The sequence below is a fragment of the Carlito syrichta genome, unplaced genomic scaffold, assembly GCF_000164805.1.
Source record: "Carlito syrichta isolate Samal-C Ts95f unplaced genomic scaffold, Tarsius_syrichta-2.0.1 Scaffold316208, whole genome shotgun sequence".
NCBI classification, from domain to species: Eukaryota; Metazoa; Chordata; class Mammalia; order Primates; family Tarsiidae; genus Carlito; species Carlito syrichta.
In genome coordinates this window covers 186,685-203,820 of record NW_007260304.1, presented here as the reverse complement: position 1 = coordinate 203,820, position 17,136 = coordinate 186,685, and the positions used below count along the sequence as shown (strand labels likewise).

The 17,136-nt window shown below is 55.8% G+C and overlaps 1 protein-coding gene across 1 annotated transcript; it reads left to right on the top strand.

Annotated features, from left to right (window-relative positions):
* Positions 1 to 3,927: 3,927 nt before the first annotated feature.
* On the top strand, positions 3,928 to 17,136 carry CNOT3 (CCR4-NOT transcription complex subunit 3). Its single transcript, XM_008073865.2, has 17 exons — positions 3,928 to 4,032; positions 4,147 to 4,214; positions 4,460 to 4,534; positions 4,678 to 4,767; positions 5,021 to 5,149; positions 5,253 to 5,348; positions 6,546 to 6,765; positions 6,864 to 6,997; positions 7,988 to 8,044; positions 9,400 to 9,769; positions 9,858 to 9,981; positions 10,930 to 11,128; positions 14,082 to 14,181; positions 14,267 to 14,465; positions 14,645 to 14,777; positions 15,461 to 15,586; positions 16,983 to 17,136. The coding sequence occupies exons 1-17, from the start codon at positions 4,008 to 4,010 to the stop codon at positions 17,079 to 17,081; spliced, it is 2,244 nt and encodes a 747-aa protein (XP_008072056.1). The 5' UTR covers positions 3,928 to 4,007; the 3' UTR covers positions 17,082 to 17,136.

Genomic DNA, 17,136 nt, shown 5'->3' with positions numbered 1-17,136 from the left:
AGCTCTCTGGAATGAAGGCACCGGCGGAGCCTCCGCCAAAGTTTGCGCCTCCGGAGTCTGCAGCGCTCTTCTCGTAGTGAAAAGTCCCCCCCACCCTCCCGCGCCTAAAGTTGTGACACCCTGCGTGGCACGGGAGCCTGCTTCCTTTCGGGGGAGCATGGCTTCTTCCTCGACTGGGTTCAGGACTCAGCCCTTGTGCCCGGTTGGCCTTGACATCTGTCTCTGGCTTTGTGGATTGAACTCCCAGACCCGAACTTCCTGTCCGACCCCCTCCTCCCGCGGGTCTCGGGCACCTAGTGCTGTCTGGGTGAGCCCTCCTGAGCCCCCTCTCTCCAGGCTGTGAATGGGCCTCCCAAGTTGAGGGTCACTCACCATCTTTCTCAGTGCATGTGCCCCTTTCTAGGCAGTACCGGCCTTTCTCCTGGGGCTTGTCACCTCTCCCAGGGTAAGCTCACCTGCTTCACACTTTCTTGCATTGCATTCCCCTCATCCTTGCTGGGTGTGAAGCCTCTACTCCCATCCACACGTGTCCTCCTTTGGGGTGTCATCTGTCTGGGGACCAAGATTCCCACTCCCTTTGGTGCTGGTGGTGGATCCCTCACTGTGGACATGTATCCTGGCATCCCTGAGAGGACCCACGGGTGTCACCCGCCCACCCTGCTGGGATCTCGCAGGAGGCTAGCCTTCCTAGACCTGAGGCTCTGGGATGTGTGCTGTGGGCCTCTCTGAGGCTGTGCTTTCCTCCACGGCCAGCAACCTTTCTTGGTGCTGCCTCCCCAGGGAGAAGGTTCCTGCCCTCCTTGGTGTTGGTGTTGACCTCTCCTGGACTTGAGGTGTCCCCACCCTCTGTGTGTGTCTTGCTATGAGACTGACGCCTCTCTTGGGTGTCTGTCCATGCCCTCTGCTGGGGCTTCTGACCCCTGTCATGGCTTCTCGCAGTGGGAGACTAAGGCCTGAGACTTGAGGGGGAGACTCCATGGCAGTCACCTGCCCTGGAACCAAAGCTTCCTCTGGTGTTGGGCCTCCGTGGGAGGGGAGTGCCTGCGCCTCAGAGTCTCTCTGGGCTGAGGATCACCCTCCAGCATCGCTCCAGAACTCCTCACTGTCCAGGCGGAAGTGCTCCCAGATCAAAGGTGCCATGACAGTACGTGACCTGGGATTAAGGATCACTTATGCGAGTGCCCCAGGACTAAGTCTCTGCCCCTCCTGCCCTCCTCAAGTCTTGGTGTGAGACAGTGTCACCTCAGGGACACTGAGGTGACATTCTGGGGCTCTTAGTTGGTTTGGGCCCTGGTTGTAGTGTGCTTGGCTTCTGCGGGTCTGATGTCCTGCCCACCCACCTGCTTCATGGGCTTCTTCCTTAAGGAGACACACTGTCTTAAACAGAGGAGCCTCTTGAATTAGTCTCTGGACCAGGGTCCCAGGTTCCTCAGTGCTGTCGGAGTCCCCTTGCTGCCAGAGCCTCAGGTACCAACTTGCTTCTGAGGGAGCCCTGCAATTGCCATTGTCTTCCTTGGAGCTCCTTGGTGACCCCGGCCACTCCCCCAAGAGCGAATGGGGCACTTCTGCAGTGGTGTCTCTGCATCAAGACTCAGGCTCTAGCTTACTTTCTCCCTGGTCCTTTGCTGGGGGGATCTGAGGTATAGGCATCCTCTTGACATGGGATTTCTTTGGGGGTTGTAGTCTGTACTGTGGCTGAGGCCCCAGCCTCTCTAGGGGACAAGGACCCTGGGCTGATGGCACTTGCCTTCTGTGGAGGAGCCACCTCTCCCCAAATCAGTTATTACCCCCACTGGGTCTCAGTTGTTGCCCACTTTACTGTTGGACTATTGTGTCACCTCTCTGGGCTAGGGCCTGTGTTTCCCTGAACCTTGCTCCTGACTCTTTCAGGACTTCCTTCTCTTGCTGCCACTGTATGGTGCCTCTTTGGGGATATCACTTCCTTCCCTGAGCTGGGGTCCCAACTCTTTCAGTATGGGGACTTGGGGAGGGTATTGCCTTCCTAAGGTGTTGAGTGCCTTGTTGCTATAGTCAAGCTGGTGTTATAGGACAACCCCCTGGCCTGGTGGTGGGAAGATGCTGCTCTGCTGTGGAGAGGCGCAGGTCCCAGGCTTCAGAGGAGACTGGCATTTGCCTTGCAGGGAAAAGAGGGATAACACGGGTGTAAACCATGAGACAGCTTCTCCCTCTGGGCTGGAGCACCTGCCCATACCCCACTCTTGGGGCAGAGAGAGAGTGTGTAAGCTCTTGTGTAACACATTCTTGCATCCCTGTGCAGTGAGAGGCTTTTCTGTGTTGGGGTGTTAGATCTAAGACTCGCTTTTGGTGGGGATCCCTGCATGCCCAGGCCCTTGCATAAGCTCCCTGGATCCCTTCTCCGTTTGAGTCTCCTCCGTGACACTGTCTCCTGAGTTCTCTCATTGGTTGCTTTGCCCCCGGAGACTCCCCATGTGCAGCATGTTAGCTGACCCCGGGCCAAGGGCGCTGCCATTTCTTTTGGCTGGGTTGTTTACTGAGGAGATTTAAGCTCCCTGAATCTAAGGTGGCACCTCTGCGTGGTACCACCCAGAGAGGGTTCCTATGCTGTCAGGAAAAACTCCCCAGGGTCAGGGTACCAGCCCTGTCTCCTATGGTAACTGCTAGCCACATGTGATGGTAGTAACTAGTTAAACATGAACAAATTCAGTTCCCCAGTTTCATTGATCACATTTCAGGTGTTCAGTGGTTAACAGGTAGTGCAGATAACAGAGTATTTCCAACATTGCTACGTTCTGTTGGGTAGGACTTTTCTCCAGGTATTCTCTTCCTCATGAGTGAGGGCCTTCTTGTTGTGACTACCCTCTGGGTTGAGGCTCTTAGTCCTCAGTGTGAGCTAAAGGCTACTCTGGGGCACCCCTGCCCTGTGCCAGTAGTGTGGGAGACCCCCTGGGTCTTAGGGAACTGTGCTTTTCAGTATAGGTTCCTTCCCAGGGGGTGGGGGGGTGGGCAGGGGCGACCTCTGCTCTTAGCTTAACCTTCCTTCCCCTAGACTAAAGCCCTTGGCAACTCCTCTTTCACCTCAGTCCCTCTGGGTTGCCTCTAACTTCCTTGAGAGTAAAGATGCCCCCCTCTTTAAGTTTTGGGCTTCTGCCCTGATGGTATATGTTTCTCTGAGTCTGAATTACCAGTCCATTTGATACGGGATTCCTTCATGTGTGCAGATCAGCTCCTCACAGCTCAGGTACCTTTTTACCCTCTTATCTTTGTAAGATTTCTATCTTCTTGCATCTGTCTCTTGGGTACTGCCTTCTGCCCCCAAATCTCTAACCCTTCATGATATCAAACTCTGGGTTAGGAGTGTCATCTCCTTTTGGTATAAGGATCCTGCTGTGGAATCAGTTTCTCGGAAGGCCTCCAACCCTGTCTGTGAGTGGGGTCAGCTCTTCATGGTTCTAGGCATCCCTCATCGTCCCCTGCCCCCATCTTCCTTCTGTTCTCTAAGGCTCATACGTAGACACACTGTCAAGGCCTTCTCGGATGGAGACCATTTTTGCTTGTCTCCTCACTCGTCTGAGGGGTGCCCGTTCCTGGTCACCTTTGCTCAACCCCTCTAGGAAGTGTGATCCTCAGGGCTGATGCTGTTGTCAGCTGTGTGCTGCATGACTCTGTCCTGCTTGGAAACATCCTTTGGTGTGTCTTCTTTGGAGAAGGTGCTCCACACTGTAGGAAATTTCTACTTCTTGGGTCAGAAGCACACAAAAATGTATATCTCTTGTTTCAGCAAACTCCCTGAGTTCACTGTTTGCCAGACCCATGTTGGGCAATCAAGGGAACATAAGAATTGTGCCTGGTCTCTAGTAGTAAACGCTTTTTCCCTTTACCATCCTACCTCCCTTATGGTTCCCGATCATGTCCACGTGTCTGGGTTTGGGCCAGTTGGGAAATAGATGCTAATTCCTTCGCTGTCTCTCCTAGCAGCGTCCGTCTCCAAGAGAGTATGAAGAGAGTGTGTCTGTAGGGCAGGGAAGATGGCGGACAAGCGCAAACTCCAAGGTACTGTCTGACTGACCACTGCACCTATAGCCACACTTCTCTCTTCTGGGGATCCCTCACTGGATGCCTGCTGACTGGGCAGGATTCTAATAGCCTTCCTTCCTCCCTGGCCAGGTGAGATTGATCGCTGCCTCAAGAAGGTGTCCGAGGGTGTGGAACAGTTTGAAGATATTTGGCAGAAGGTACAGGGACTGGGGCCTTATAAATCTGGGTTTCCAGGGAGGAGAACACAGGAAAAAGGTTCAGAATCTCGGGTGTTGACCAGGGATGGGGACTGTATATCACATGCTGAAGACCTAAGAGGAGCAGCTCTAAGATGGATTTGGGAGGGAGGGTCCCTGGCCCAAGGAAGAGCCTAGACCTCACCACTGGCATGGGTATTGGGCAGCCACTCCCACACTGACTGCTGATTCTCTCCATCCCTCAGCTCCACAATGCAGCCAACGCGAACCAGAAAGAAAAGTATGAGGCTGACCTAAAGAAGGAGATTAAGAAGCTACAAGTGAGGGGGCTGGGGGCCTGGACTCCTGTGTCCTGAGGGTGGAGGGAATTGGGATAGTGGACTGCTGGGTCCCAAGGAGAAGGAGCTGGGGGCCCCAGGCTCTGGGTCCTGAGGTCTGACCTTCTTGCTTTTCCCACCTGCAGCGGCTGAGGGACCAGATCAAGACATGGGTAGCATCCAACGAGATCAAGGACAAGAGGCAGCTTATAGACAACCGCAAGCTCATTGAGACGGTAGGAGCCCAGAGCCTGGGTCTCTGAAAGGTGGGGAGGTGGCCAGATTCCTGGGACCCAGGGGGCAGAGGTGGAACAGCCAGACTCCAGAGATCCCGAGGAGGAGTAAGGTCTCTGCCCTGAAGGGAAGGGGAGAGGCGGTGGACTCAGAGCCAAAAGGTGGGGTCTCAAGGCCCAGACTTATGTGTCTGCTGGCCCTTAGTCAGCTCCTCTCCCACCTTTGAGAGCCCCCTGCCAACCGCACTCTCTACAGCAAATGGAACGGTTCAAAGTTGTGGAACGAGAGACCAAAACCAAAGCTTATAGCAAGGAGGGCCTGGGCCTGGCTCAGAAGGTGGACCCTGCCCAGAAGGAGAAGGAAGAGGTTGGCCAGTGGCTCACGGTGAGTTGGGATAGAGAAGAGGAGGTGAACTCTGGGGGCCCTGAGCCCTGGGCACACTCCGGAACTCTGTCTGATGGCTTTCCTCTTCCGCTTTCTCCCCCAGAATACCATTGACACCCTAAACATGCAGGTGGACCAGTTTGAAAGTGAAGTGGAGTCACTGTCGGTGCAGACCCGCAAGAAGAAGGGCGACAAGGATGTGAGTGGGGGACACCCGACTGCGGGGTGGGATGGGGTGGGCATGGGCTGGCAAGTGGGAGATACTAGTCACTTAGGCTCTTGGGAATTGGATCTGGATTTCTGAGGCTACAGGGATTAGGAATTTGGGGATTGGGGGGTCTTAGCAGCTGACTGGATTGTGCAGGGAGGAGACGAGACGATCTCTGGGTGTCTGGGGAGACAGTGGGGCCTTCGTGAAGAGAAATGGTTTGAGGGAGATGGGCTCAGGTTTGGCTTGGGCTGCAGAGTGAGTGTGAGTCCTGAGGACATACAGGGCAGGAGGCTTTGTGCACCCAGAGGGCCCTAGGTGCTAGAGAGGAGACAGTGGCTGTGGACAGGGCAGGACACTGGAAACCAGAAAATTGGGCCTGAAGGAAAAAGGAGTCTGGGACAGAATCGGATGCTGAGATCTCTGATTCCAAAATCCAGGGTTTGTGGAGTGTGAGCTCAAAGGGATACAAACTGTCTGCTGGTCGGCACAGGAAATGCAGGGAGAAGAGAGCCAGGTCCCCAGGGAAGCTGGAGTAGGTGTACCAGCATGGGCGTCAGACTGTGAGGGCTTTGGGAACTAGGGGCTTGGAGGGGAGATGGGTCCTTGGGCAGAACAGAGATTTGGAACTGAGGCTACGATGTCATATCCTAAGGAAAACTGGGGCAGGAGCTAGGCTTCTGAATCTGGGCTCCCTTGGGTCCATGGATGGAATGGAATTGCCAGACGACAAAGACTGTCATTATTCCAAACTACAAGCTCCCCACAAGTGGGTCTTGTCATTTTTAGTACTGGAGCAAGATGGGGTGGGGGGTGTATCTGTCTATATCCCAGAAGGCATCAGAGCTGGTGGCTGGGCTCGAGAGATTTGGCTGTCGGGTGAGGTGCAGCCAAGGATCAAGTTGGGGGTGGCACAGGGACCTTTGAGTCTTTTAGAGGTCCAGGGATTCCTAGAGCCGCAAGGGATCTGGGGAGGGAGCAGAGGGCTCTCCGAGGTGTCAGAAGCCTGAGATCATCCCTCAAGAGTCGGAGGGTGGACACACCCTATACTGCCCCACCTTGGAAGCAGCTAGAGTGGAGCCTTTGGGTCTCCCCAGGGGTCAGGGACTGAGGACAGGCTCTGTGGGGGCAGGAGGGGCTGGGCAGGTGCCCCCCGGCCCCTGAGCCTGGCCCTGGGCTCGCCAGCAGAAGCAGGACCGGATCGAGGGCCTGAAGCGGCACATCGAGAAGCACCGCTACCATGTGCGTATGCTGGAGACCATCCTGCGCATGCTGGACAATGACTCGATCCTCGTGGACGCCATCCGCAAGATCAAGGATGACGTTGAATACTACGTCGACTCGTCCCAGGACCCGGACTTTGAGGAGAACGAGTTTCTGTACGACGACCTGGACCTTGAGGACATTCGTGAGTGACCTCAAGGACATGCGTGACCGTGGTGCGGGGGTGAGGGCCCAGAGGGGCTGTCAGAGTCAGCTGAGCACACCTTTCCTCTGCCCCCACAGCACAGGCGCTGGTCGCCACCTCCCCTCCCAGCCACAGCCACATGGAGGATGAGATCTTCAATCAGTCCAGCAGCACACCCACCTCGACCACCTCCAGCTCTCCCATCCCACCCAGCCCAGCCAACTGTACCACGGTGAGGGCCCACAGGGCACTGGTAATTGTTTCTAGTGGGCAGGAGCTACAGAGACAGTAGCCAAAAGTGGCTGGGGAGAGTAATTGAAGAAACACAGAGCTAGGAATCCAGGGTCTTGACTTTTGAGCAGCTGAGCTCCTGCATTTGGGTCCCTAAGGGACATGAAGAACTGACAGAATGGACCCTGCATCCCAGGTGGGTTTAGGCCCTGGCGTGGGTGGGGCCAGTGCATGGGGTGCCTGAGGAAGCTGGGTAGCTGGTGGGCTTGCAAGGGCTGGATTCCCTGAGGAGAGCGGGTTCCTGGATTCTTTTATTTATTTATTTATTTATTTATTTGAGTTGGAGTCTTACCTCGTTGCCCAGGCTGGAGTGCAGTGGCACACTCATGGCACCGCAGCCTCAACCTGCTGGGCTCAGGCAACCCTCCAGCCTCAGCCTTCCAAGTAGCTGGAACTACAGATGTGTGCTACCATGCCTGGCTAATATATTTTGATTTATTGTAGAGACAAGGTCTCACCAAGTTGCCCTTACTGGTCTTGTACTCCTGGGCTCAGGCAGTCCTCTCGCCTCGGCCTCCCAGAGTGCTGGTATTACAGGCATGAGCCACCGTGCCCAACCTGGGTTCCTGGATTTTTTTTTTTTTTTTAAGATGAGGTCTTGCCAAGTTGCCTAGGCTGTTCTCAAACTGTGGGCTCAGGCAGTCTGCCCACCTTGGCCTCCCAAGGTGCTGGGATTATAGGCTTGAGCCACCATGCCTGGCCACTTCCTGGATTCTTAAGAGCTGGTGGGTGAAAGCTGGCTCACAGAAGACCAGGGCACTGGGAGCCCAGACTTAGGTGGTTTCTCCAGGGTGACAGACGGCAGGCATTTGAACAGCTCTGGCCACACATCAGTAGCTGGGCCCAGGTCCCTGGAACATTCAGGGATTGGCATATCTGTGTCAGGGCCTTAGGAGTCACACAGCTTTCTGACTTGGCCTCCCTTCCTTAGGAAAACTCCGAAGATGATAAGAAGAGAGGACGCTCAACAGATAGTGAAGTCAGCCAGGTGGGTCCAAGCTGGGCAGTGATGGACATGTCACTTGCTCATTTGTTGGTTCCCAGAGACTTTTTGAGGCTGGGTTAGAAATCAGTGCTGCCCTGAGAGCAGGCAGGCAGGTGACTTGTTGTGGTCAAGGGGGTGGCACAGGACAGCCCCCTCACTGATGGGAGATGCTGCTGCAGAGAGGCATGGGTCTGGGGCTTCAGAGGAGACTAGCATTCGCCTGGCAGGGAGAGGAGGTAGCTGGTAACACAGGCAAGCTGTGACAGAAAGCTTGGATGTTTTGAGAGAGGAGGCCAGGTCTGTAGAGCCAGGACCTAGCTGTGAGCACGGGCCTGGGGTTGCTAGGCTGGGGGTTGAGCTTTATGGACCAGTTTTGAGGGGCCAAACAAGCCTAGAAAGTGATGGGTCAGAGTCAGACAGGGCCTCTGCTGAGCCAGTAATGTGCACTGCAAGCTGAGCAGGAAGACACTGCAGTGCTTCTCAGAACTCCTTTTCGAGGGAATGCTGTTAACTCCACAGACATCTCGGGGAAATGCAGTTCAGGAGAATGGCACGTTAGGTTAGAGTGGAATGGCCCAGGCCTCTTGGTGGGCTAATGGGGTAGGTGGTCCCAAGGGGAAAACCCTGAGTGGGCAGTGGTGAGGCTGGCATGAGGACACAAGAGTCAGGGACCTGCCACCTTCCGAGGGCCTCACTGCAGGGACCCCAGGAGAGAGGTGGACGGTCAGTCCCGTGGGGCGTGATGAGAAGGAGGTACCCACAGGTGGTTAGGGAGAGCCTGGGCCTCTTAGGTGCAGCAGCCTGAGCAGTTGTGGGCAGCATGACTGTGGTGGGGGTGCCGGGAGCACATCCACTTGCCTCTGCTTTCTGGGGTGCTAGTAATTTACAACTCTGTGAGCGGTTTCTCTGACCCTTTCTGTGACATCTGGAATTACTGTCCAGTTTCCAGCTGTTTTTCCTTCTATTCTTAGATGTTAGGCTGCTCCAACTATCTCACTCAAGGATGTTTAGGTGTTTCCCACTAGTCCCCTGATGTCTAGCAGATGGGTCTTCTCTGACTGACACCTTAAATTGTGTGTTAGACTTCTGTGGGCACTGGGGGCAGTGTCCAAGGCAGGCCTTGAGAAGCTGGGCAGGCTGGAAATGGATTTGAGTGTTTTAAGCATGAAGGTGATTGAAGCCTGGAGGGTGAGTTGTGTCACACAGGTCTCCGGGAGGGCGGGACCAGTTAGGGCAAAAAGGCCAGAGAGGAAGCTGGTGGGACAATGACGGAGCCTGAACCAGGGAAGTGGGCACTGGGGATTTGGGAGATAGCCTGGTCTGTGGAGTCCTGACCCTCTGCTGTCTCCCACCCACAGTCTCCAGCCAAAAACGGCTCCAAGCCTGTCCACAGCAACCAGCACCCTCAGTCCCCAGCTGTGCCACCCACCTATCCCTCTGGTCCCCCGCCTGCTGCCTCCACCTTGAGCACCACCCCTGGCAACAACGGGGCCCCTGCCCCAGCAGCAGCCCCAAATGCTCTAGGTGCCAAGGCCAGCCCAGCTCCCAGCCACAACTCGGGGACTCCTGCCCCCTATGCCCAGGCTGTGGCTCCACCGGCCCCCAGTGGGCCCAGCACCAACCAGCCCCGGCCCCCCAGCGTCCAGCCTGGCGGGGGCGGCAGCGGAGGGAGCGGTGGCAATAGCGGCAGCAGTGCTGGAGGCGCCGGCAAGCAGAATGGCGCCACCAGTAAGTAAGGGCCGGTGGGCTGGGCTGAGGGGCTGTGGTGGGCCGGGTTGCAACTAGCAGCTCCTTGGTTTACTCTTTATTTCCCCAGGTTACAGCTCAGTTGTGGCAGACAGCCCAGCAGAGGTGGCTCTGAGTAGCAGTGGGGGCACCAACGCCAACAGCCAGGCTCTGGGCCCCTCTTCTGGCCCCCACAACCCACCCCCCAGCACCTCGTGAGTGTCTCACTTTCCACTGAGTTGGGTGGCAGCCGTTTGGCATAGAAAGGCACCGTGCCGCACCTGTCCATATCACATGGTTGCTGGGCCTGCCCTCGCTGGTGGGAATGTCCAGTGAGCCCTGCCCGCCACCTCGGTTAGGTGCTATCCTCGCTTCTTTCCACTGTATGTCAACCTCCCACACTGCCCTTAGAATTTTCTAAAATGTATCTTCGTCTAATTGGGACTTTTCTTGAGAGCTGCACCACCTTCCCCTCTCTGTTGTGCTGCCTGTGCAAGGCCACCTGACTCTGCTGAGGGGGTCAGTGTTCCGCTCTTCCAAGTGAAATGTCCTGAAGTCTTCCTTCCTCTCTTCAGTTGCTGCTCCAGATCTTAGGTTAAATCATCCCACTGGGCCCACCTGCTTCCCAGAAGAATGCTCTAAGAAGGAGCTCAGTCTTCTGCGTGGCACGGGGGAAGGCCTGTTCCCCAGCCTCTCACCACCAACTCCTGCTAGGCTGCCCTGGGGAGCACCTGCCATGTGTCTGCTGCCCAGGGTGGCTTTCTTTGTGATCAGAACGTTCACTCCCACATTGTCCTCTATGGGCCATTCCAGAGGGCTCCCCTTCCTTGTGAGCCATGTCATGGCCCTCCTTATGAGGAGGAATGACTAAAAATTGGGTCCTCCCTTTGCCCCAAAACCTCTTGTCTCCCATGTGTCCGTCCCAACCACCCCTCAGATCCCTCTTCCCCAGGCCTCCCTGCCATTCCCCTCAGGGACTCTCCTGAGCCCCTTCCCCTTCTCATCCTCTCTCCCAGGAAGAAACCCAGTGTGGCAGCTCCAGTGGCCTCTTGTCTTCCATGTGTCCATCCCAACCACCCCTCAGGTCCCTCTTCCCCAGGCCTCCCTGCCATCCCCCTCAGAGACTCTCCTGAGCCCCCTCCCCTTCTCATTCTCTCTCCCAGGAAGGAACCCAGTGCGGCAGCTCCAACAGGGGCTGGGGGCGTGGCCCCAGGCTCAGGGAACAACCCCGGGGGGCCCAGCCTCCTGGTGCCACTGCCTGTGAATCCCCCCAGCTCCCCGACACCCAGCTTCAGCGAGGCCAAGGCAGCCGGCGCCCTGCTCAACGGGCCTCCGCAGTTCAGCACCGCCCCGGAGATCAAGGTGGGCTCCTTGGATGTCTCTCGTGGCCCTGAGCCTCTGTCCTGGCTCTGCTTTCTTGGCCCCAGAAGTTTCTGTTCCCTTTCCTCCAGTCTTTACCCCATCATCCTCACTCTCTTTATCGCACCTGCTCCTTGCCTGCATCTTTTGGTACCCTCGCTCTCCCTGGGATTCTGTTGCTGAGTGTCTCCCTTCTCTTGGGTAGCCTTGCCTGCTGGCTCTCTGGGTTTCCACTGTCCTCTCTCCTCCAGGCCCTTGGTCTCTACCCGTTTCTCCTCACAAGACACACTGGGACTTCTTCATGCATCCCCTTATCTGGCTTACCACCCTCTTTTTCACGTCAAAAAAAATATTTCAGTCAGGAAAGTACTTGCTGAAGTCTGTGTGGGCCAAGCTCTGTGCTGGGTGAACGCAGTCTGTTCTACCTTCAGGAGGCTGCCCGGTTGGTGGGAGAGGGCACAGAGGGGCATCTGAGGGCACAGAGGGGCATCTGACCTAACTGGGAGATGGGCCCAGGGAGCCTCTGAGAGGAGGTGATGTCTAAGCTGAGACCCAGATCAGGGCAGGGGGCTGTGAGAGGCGTTCTTGGAAGGGTGGATCGGCTTGGGTAGACTGGAGACTGGTGGGATTCAGTGGAGAGGTACCTGTCCTGGGCCGTGATGGTGGGGGTAGCAGCACAGGCATGGGGTCCTGGGCACCTGGTCTGAAACAGTAGCCATGAGAGCCTGGCTGGCTTGTGGGCAGGGTGCTGTAGTGCAGGCTCCCTGGGAGTGTTGTTGGTATGATCTGAATAACACTCCCTTGATACCTGTAAATTAAAGGGGTGGGGAACTGGTAGAAAGAAGTTTCTCAGTTCAAATCCAAGGAGCAGAGCGGGACTCAAGGGCTTTCTAAAATGGTTCTGCTCACCCTTTAGGCTTTATAGTCCATTTTTATAAGTCCAGAGTTGCTGGTACCGATAGATTAGCCACGTGACCAGCAGAAAATGATATAGAACTTAAGTTCCAGCCACATTTTACTGATAGTGACATTTTACGGTCTTGACTTCCTGTTGCTAGGGTACCCGGGGTATCTCACAGCTTTTAATCAGTAAGGCCCAGCAGAAGCATTAATCAAGCTTGCCATAGAATAAAGGGAGTTGGCCAGGCTTGATGGCTCGGCCTGTAATCTCAGCACTTTGGGAGGCTGAGGCGAGTGAATTGCCTGAGCCTGCGGGTTGGAAACCAGCCCTGGCAACTTGGTGAGACCTTGTCTCTACGATAAATCAAAAAGTAGGTAGACATGGTAGCACGCGCCTGTAGTTCCGGCTACTTGGAAGGCTGAGGCAGAAGGATCACGAGCCCAGCGGGTTGACACTGGGGTGGCTGTGAGCGTGCCACTGCATTCCAGCCTGGGCGATGGAGTGAGACTCCAACTCAAAAAAAAAACGAAGAAAAAAGGGAGTTACAAGACCCAAGACATCATGCATTACACAAAAGTTAGACGAATCACAGAACCTGTAATTACATTGATACCATCCTGTTGAAAGCTGTGCCTACTAAGAATAGGGAGTAAATGGGGATTTACATCTTTCAACTGATTGGTTGTAGTCTGCAGGGAAGTCAAGGATCCTCTGAAGCTACTTACTGGGAGTGCATAGGAGATAAGTGGACTCTCTGAAATGTGCTCAGGAATATATCTCAGTGTACTGCGCATAGTCTGCAGGGAAGTTAAGGATCTTTTGAAATTTCTTACTGGGAGTTCATAGGAGCTAAGGGGAAGCGTACCTTTTATTAGCTCTCAGGAATATTGTTCAGGAATGTACAGGAGCACTTGAATCCTTGTCATGCTCTTCTGCAGGAGCTGTGGCAATATGTACAGACATTGGTGGGTCTCTGTATCACTTTGAGTACCCAGACCATCCACACCCAAGTTCCGGCACATCCTGCCTGTGCCTGCTTCTCTTCCTTCATCTGGAAAATGGGAATAATCACAATCACCACACATATGGTTCTTTGGAAGGCTAAATGGTCCTCATTAAGCTCCTGGAATAATTTCTGACCAGCAGGAGCATTTAAATATTAGAGGTTCTGTGGACAGGAAAGTCACAGCGTGCACGTTTTTCTAGAGAAAGGAAACACCTGCTTTAAGATTGTCAAAAGGGGTTCATACCTCTTAACAGCAATAAAAGGATCACTGGGGCAGGTGGTGGAAACCTTGGCAAGGTTTTGAGTGCAGAAGGAACAACGTAAGACTTCACTGGAAAGGTTCCCCAGGGCTGGTGAGGACGTCTGGGCAGGAGAGGACAGGCCTTGGTTGTGTGGGGTGTGCTATCCAAGGGGCATTTAGAAGCAGGGTGGATGGGCCTTGGGACTGAAGGGTCATGAGGAGGAGGGTACAGGGCCAGGGTTAGGGATAACTGCCCATGGCTGGGGTGGATGGAGGAGCCGGCCTGACTGCAGGGAACAGAAACCTGCTGTAGGAAAAAAGGCTGCAGCCTGACCTGTGTGTTACTGACAAAGAGACCAAACTCCGCGGAGCAGGGTTGCCCCGTCACCCATGCCAGTCAGAGGCAGTGAGATGACAGTGCATACCTTCTGCCTCCTTAAAGACACCATAGGGTCGGCAGCTGAGTGGGTGTCCTCCCAGCATACAGGTGTCCTTGGAGAAGGCGTGTGTACTGTGGTGCATCCTCCAACAAGGATGGTAACACACTTAGTGTCCTGTAGCTTGGAGTTGTTCTCTGTAGTAGAGTTACTGCACGGTCCCACAGTGGAGAGTTGCACAACCAGGCAGTCCTTTCATGACGTTTCAGTGGTTTCCCCACAGCTGGGGTGCTTTTACATGTCACGTGCAGATCTTGAGTGGGTCACTGACCTCTGTTCCTTCCAGCAGAGCAGGCGAGGGTGTCAGGCTGTGTTCACTCACCCAGCCAGCTCTCCAGGCTCTTAGGCCAGGCACCTCATTTCCTCCCCAGGCCCCCGAGCCTCTGAGCTCCTTGAAATCCATGGCAGAGCGGGCAGCCATCAGCTCCGGCATTGAAGACCCTGTGCCAACACTGCACCTGACTGAGCGAGGTGAGGTCCCAGGGTGGTGGAAAAAGGACAGGCCAAAGACAAGGGGCTGGCCGCATCTCAGCCTCACCCCTGCCCCTCTCCACAGACATCATCCTCAGCAGCACGTCGGCACCTCCAGCCTCAGCCCAGCCACCTCTGCAGCTGTCAGAGGTGAACATACCGCTGTCGCTGGGCGTGTGTCCACTGGGCCCCGTGCCCCTCACCAAGGAACAGCTCTACCAGCAGGCCATGGAAGAGGCCGCCTGGCACCACATGCCCCACCCCTCTGACTCTGAGCGTATCCGGTGAGGGGCCATAGGAAGGGGGGGCTGTGGCCACAACTGGTTCTTGGGGTCTAGGAGCCTGTGGGCCTTGGTGTCCCCTGACTTGGGCTCCTGCCGTAGCGGGGATGGGTTTCTCAGCACCTCCTGAGAATGAAGACAGGACTGGGCAGCTGGCGCTGACCCTCCTGTTGCTCCCACAGGCAGTACCTCCCCCGGAATCCCTGTCCAACGCCCCCCTACCACCACCAGATGCCACCCCCGCACTCGGACACCGTGGAGTTCTACCAGCGCCTGTCAACTGAGACACTCTTCTTCATCTTCTACTATCTGGAGGTACAGCAGGGCCCTCGGGGCAGCCTCGGGCCCCCGGGCTTCGCCGCCACCGCTGCCGTTCCCCCTCGGGCTGGAGGGGTGAGGTGGGTGCCCCTCTGCGGCCGCTGGGACCGCACCCCCTCCCTATCCCCAGTCCTGGGCCCCCCCAAACTAACCTGTCACTGTCCCTACTTCCTGCCCATTGGTAGAACTGTCCGGGTCAAGGGCAAGGCTGGTCCACTCTGCAGTTCCCAGCCCTGCCCGGTGTGCTCACTGGCACAGCTGCAGTCCCCCTCTGCAGTTCCACTGGGCAGTCTCCCTCAGTCTAGGCAACCCCCACTCTCACTGGCACATTTTCAGACCTCCCGGGAGTCTACTGGGAACTGTCCAGTCTCCCCCAACCCCAGTGAGCCATGAGCAACTGCCACCCTCATCCCAATGGAGAAATCTAAGTTGCCTCCTCTCAGTCCTCATCACACATTAGTCTCTCTTCCTTCTCAAAGCTTCTCTCCACCTCCTGTCTCACTTTCCTTCTGACCAGCGTTGGTATGTTCTGCCCCCAGCCCTGTCTCCAAGTGGATTGTCCAGCCCCACTGTGCCCTGTGGCGGGGGTCCGGATTCAGCCCTGGTGCCCTGCCCTATCCCCCTGTTCCTCACCCAATTTGGGGGCTCCCTGATCCCCCTCTCCACCCTTCCTCCCTCAGGGCACTAAGGCACAGTACCTGGCAGCCAAGGCCCTAAAGAAACAGTCGTGGCGATTCCATACCAAGTACATGATGTGGTTCCAGAGGCACGAGGAGCCCAAGACCATCACCGATGAGTTCGAGCAGGTGAGGCCCCACCCCCTGGTACCACTGCTAGGTGGAGTAGAGTCCCCCAGCTCACAGAGCCTTTCCTGGCCTCCACCCTTCAGCCTGTTCAGCCGCGTAGAGTGACCCAGCTCCGTCTTCCCCCAGGCTGTTCACTCTGCCTGGGACACTGTCCTCTTCCTCCTCCACTTGTGGCCCGCTCCTAGTCCTCCTTTAGGTCTTAGCCCAAACGTCCCTTCCTTGGAGAAGCCTTCCCAGAGCCACCCAGCCTGGTGCCTCTACCATGGGTGCACTCGGCGAGGTTAGTGTGTGGGACTCTGGCACATCTCCTTGTGGCGGGCTGTGGGCTCTATGGCTCAGGGACCTTAACCTCCATGTCCCCCATCCAGCAGACCAGGGCTCAGCAGATGCTCACTGGGAAGCTCTCTTTTCACGGCCTTCTCACATTCCAATATCTGAGTTCAAACTCCTGCTTCTGGCAAACTCTGGAGCCAGCCTACCTGGGTTTGAGCCCAGCTCTAGCTGGGTGACCCTGGGCAGGTCACTTGAACCTCTCTGTCTCCGTTCCCTTATCTGTAAAAAGGGGGGTAAGAGGACCCACCTTATGCAGTTGTTATGAGGATTAAATGCATTAATCACGTGTAAGTACTTAATGGTGCCTGCTACATAGTCAGCGTCATGGATGTATTCTATTTTTTTCAAGTTACTTTCAGTTGGTGTGTCCCTCAGGAAATTTTTCTCACTAGCTATGCCCTGATGCCAAACCCCTTCATGGGGATGAAGTATTGTAAGGTCTTTGTCCTCCGAGAACTCAGTCCCCTCCCCCAGGGCTCCCAGGTTGCTGTTCTTGGAAACGTTTTGGACATTCAGAACCCAGCTTCTCTCTCCCACTGTGTCCTGGACATAAACTATAAACTGCCCTTTCCTTCTTGGGTTGGTCCAAAACCATCCTCCAAGTTAGTGATCCATCGAGTCATCTGAAAATCTCCACACCACTGCTGTCACCAATAAAATGGCCCCGCAGAGAGCCTGGATATGGATGCTAAGCCTGTTCCGTTCTCTAGGATGAGGGTGCCAGCACCCACTGCCTCATAGCTTTTGTGAAGACTAAATGCTAGGCCATGCATCCTGTACTCGGCACACGAGAGGTGCTGGGGAGCTGCAGCCATGGAGAGTGCCATCGGATGCCTTGAGACATGCCTGGCCCGGGCATAACCTTTGCGGCTCACTCCTTTCCTGTCTAAAGTGGGCACGATTACATTTCCCACCGACAAGAGCCGTGTGAGGGTGGAACAAGACAGTGCGGGCATGTAGGGCAGTCGGCCCGGCCCTCAGAAGTGTCCTCTTTGTCTGTGGGTCCAGCCCAGGTCCCAGCCCCCACCTCGCCTGCTCACTGACCACCTTCTCCCCCGGCCAGGGCACCTACATCTACTTTGACTACGAGAAGTGGGGCCAGCGGAAGAAGGAAGGCTTCACCTTTGAGTACCGCTACCTGGAGGACCGGGACCTCCAGTGACACCGGCCCCTCCCCCACCCGCCCCGCCCCCCGCATGCTGATCCCCGCCCAGGTG

Excerpts from the sequence above, each read along its gene's own strand:
- CNOT3 (XM_008073865.2), top strand. The coding sequence starts at position 4,008 with ATGGCGGACAAGCGCAAACTCCAAG. Across the intron at positions 6,766-6,863 it reads CCTGGACCTTGAGGACATTC|CACAGGCGCTGGTCGCCACC; the intron begins GTGAGTGACCTC and ends CTGCCCCCACAG. Across the intron at positions 9,982-10,929 it reads AACCCACCCCCCAGCACCTC|GAAGGAACCCAGTGCGGCAG; the intron begins GTGAGTGTCTCA and ends TCTCTCTCCCAG.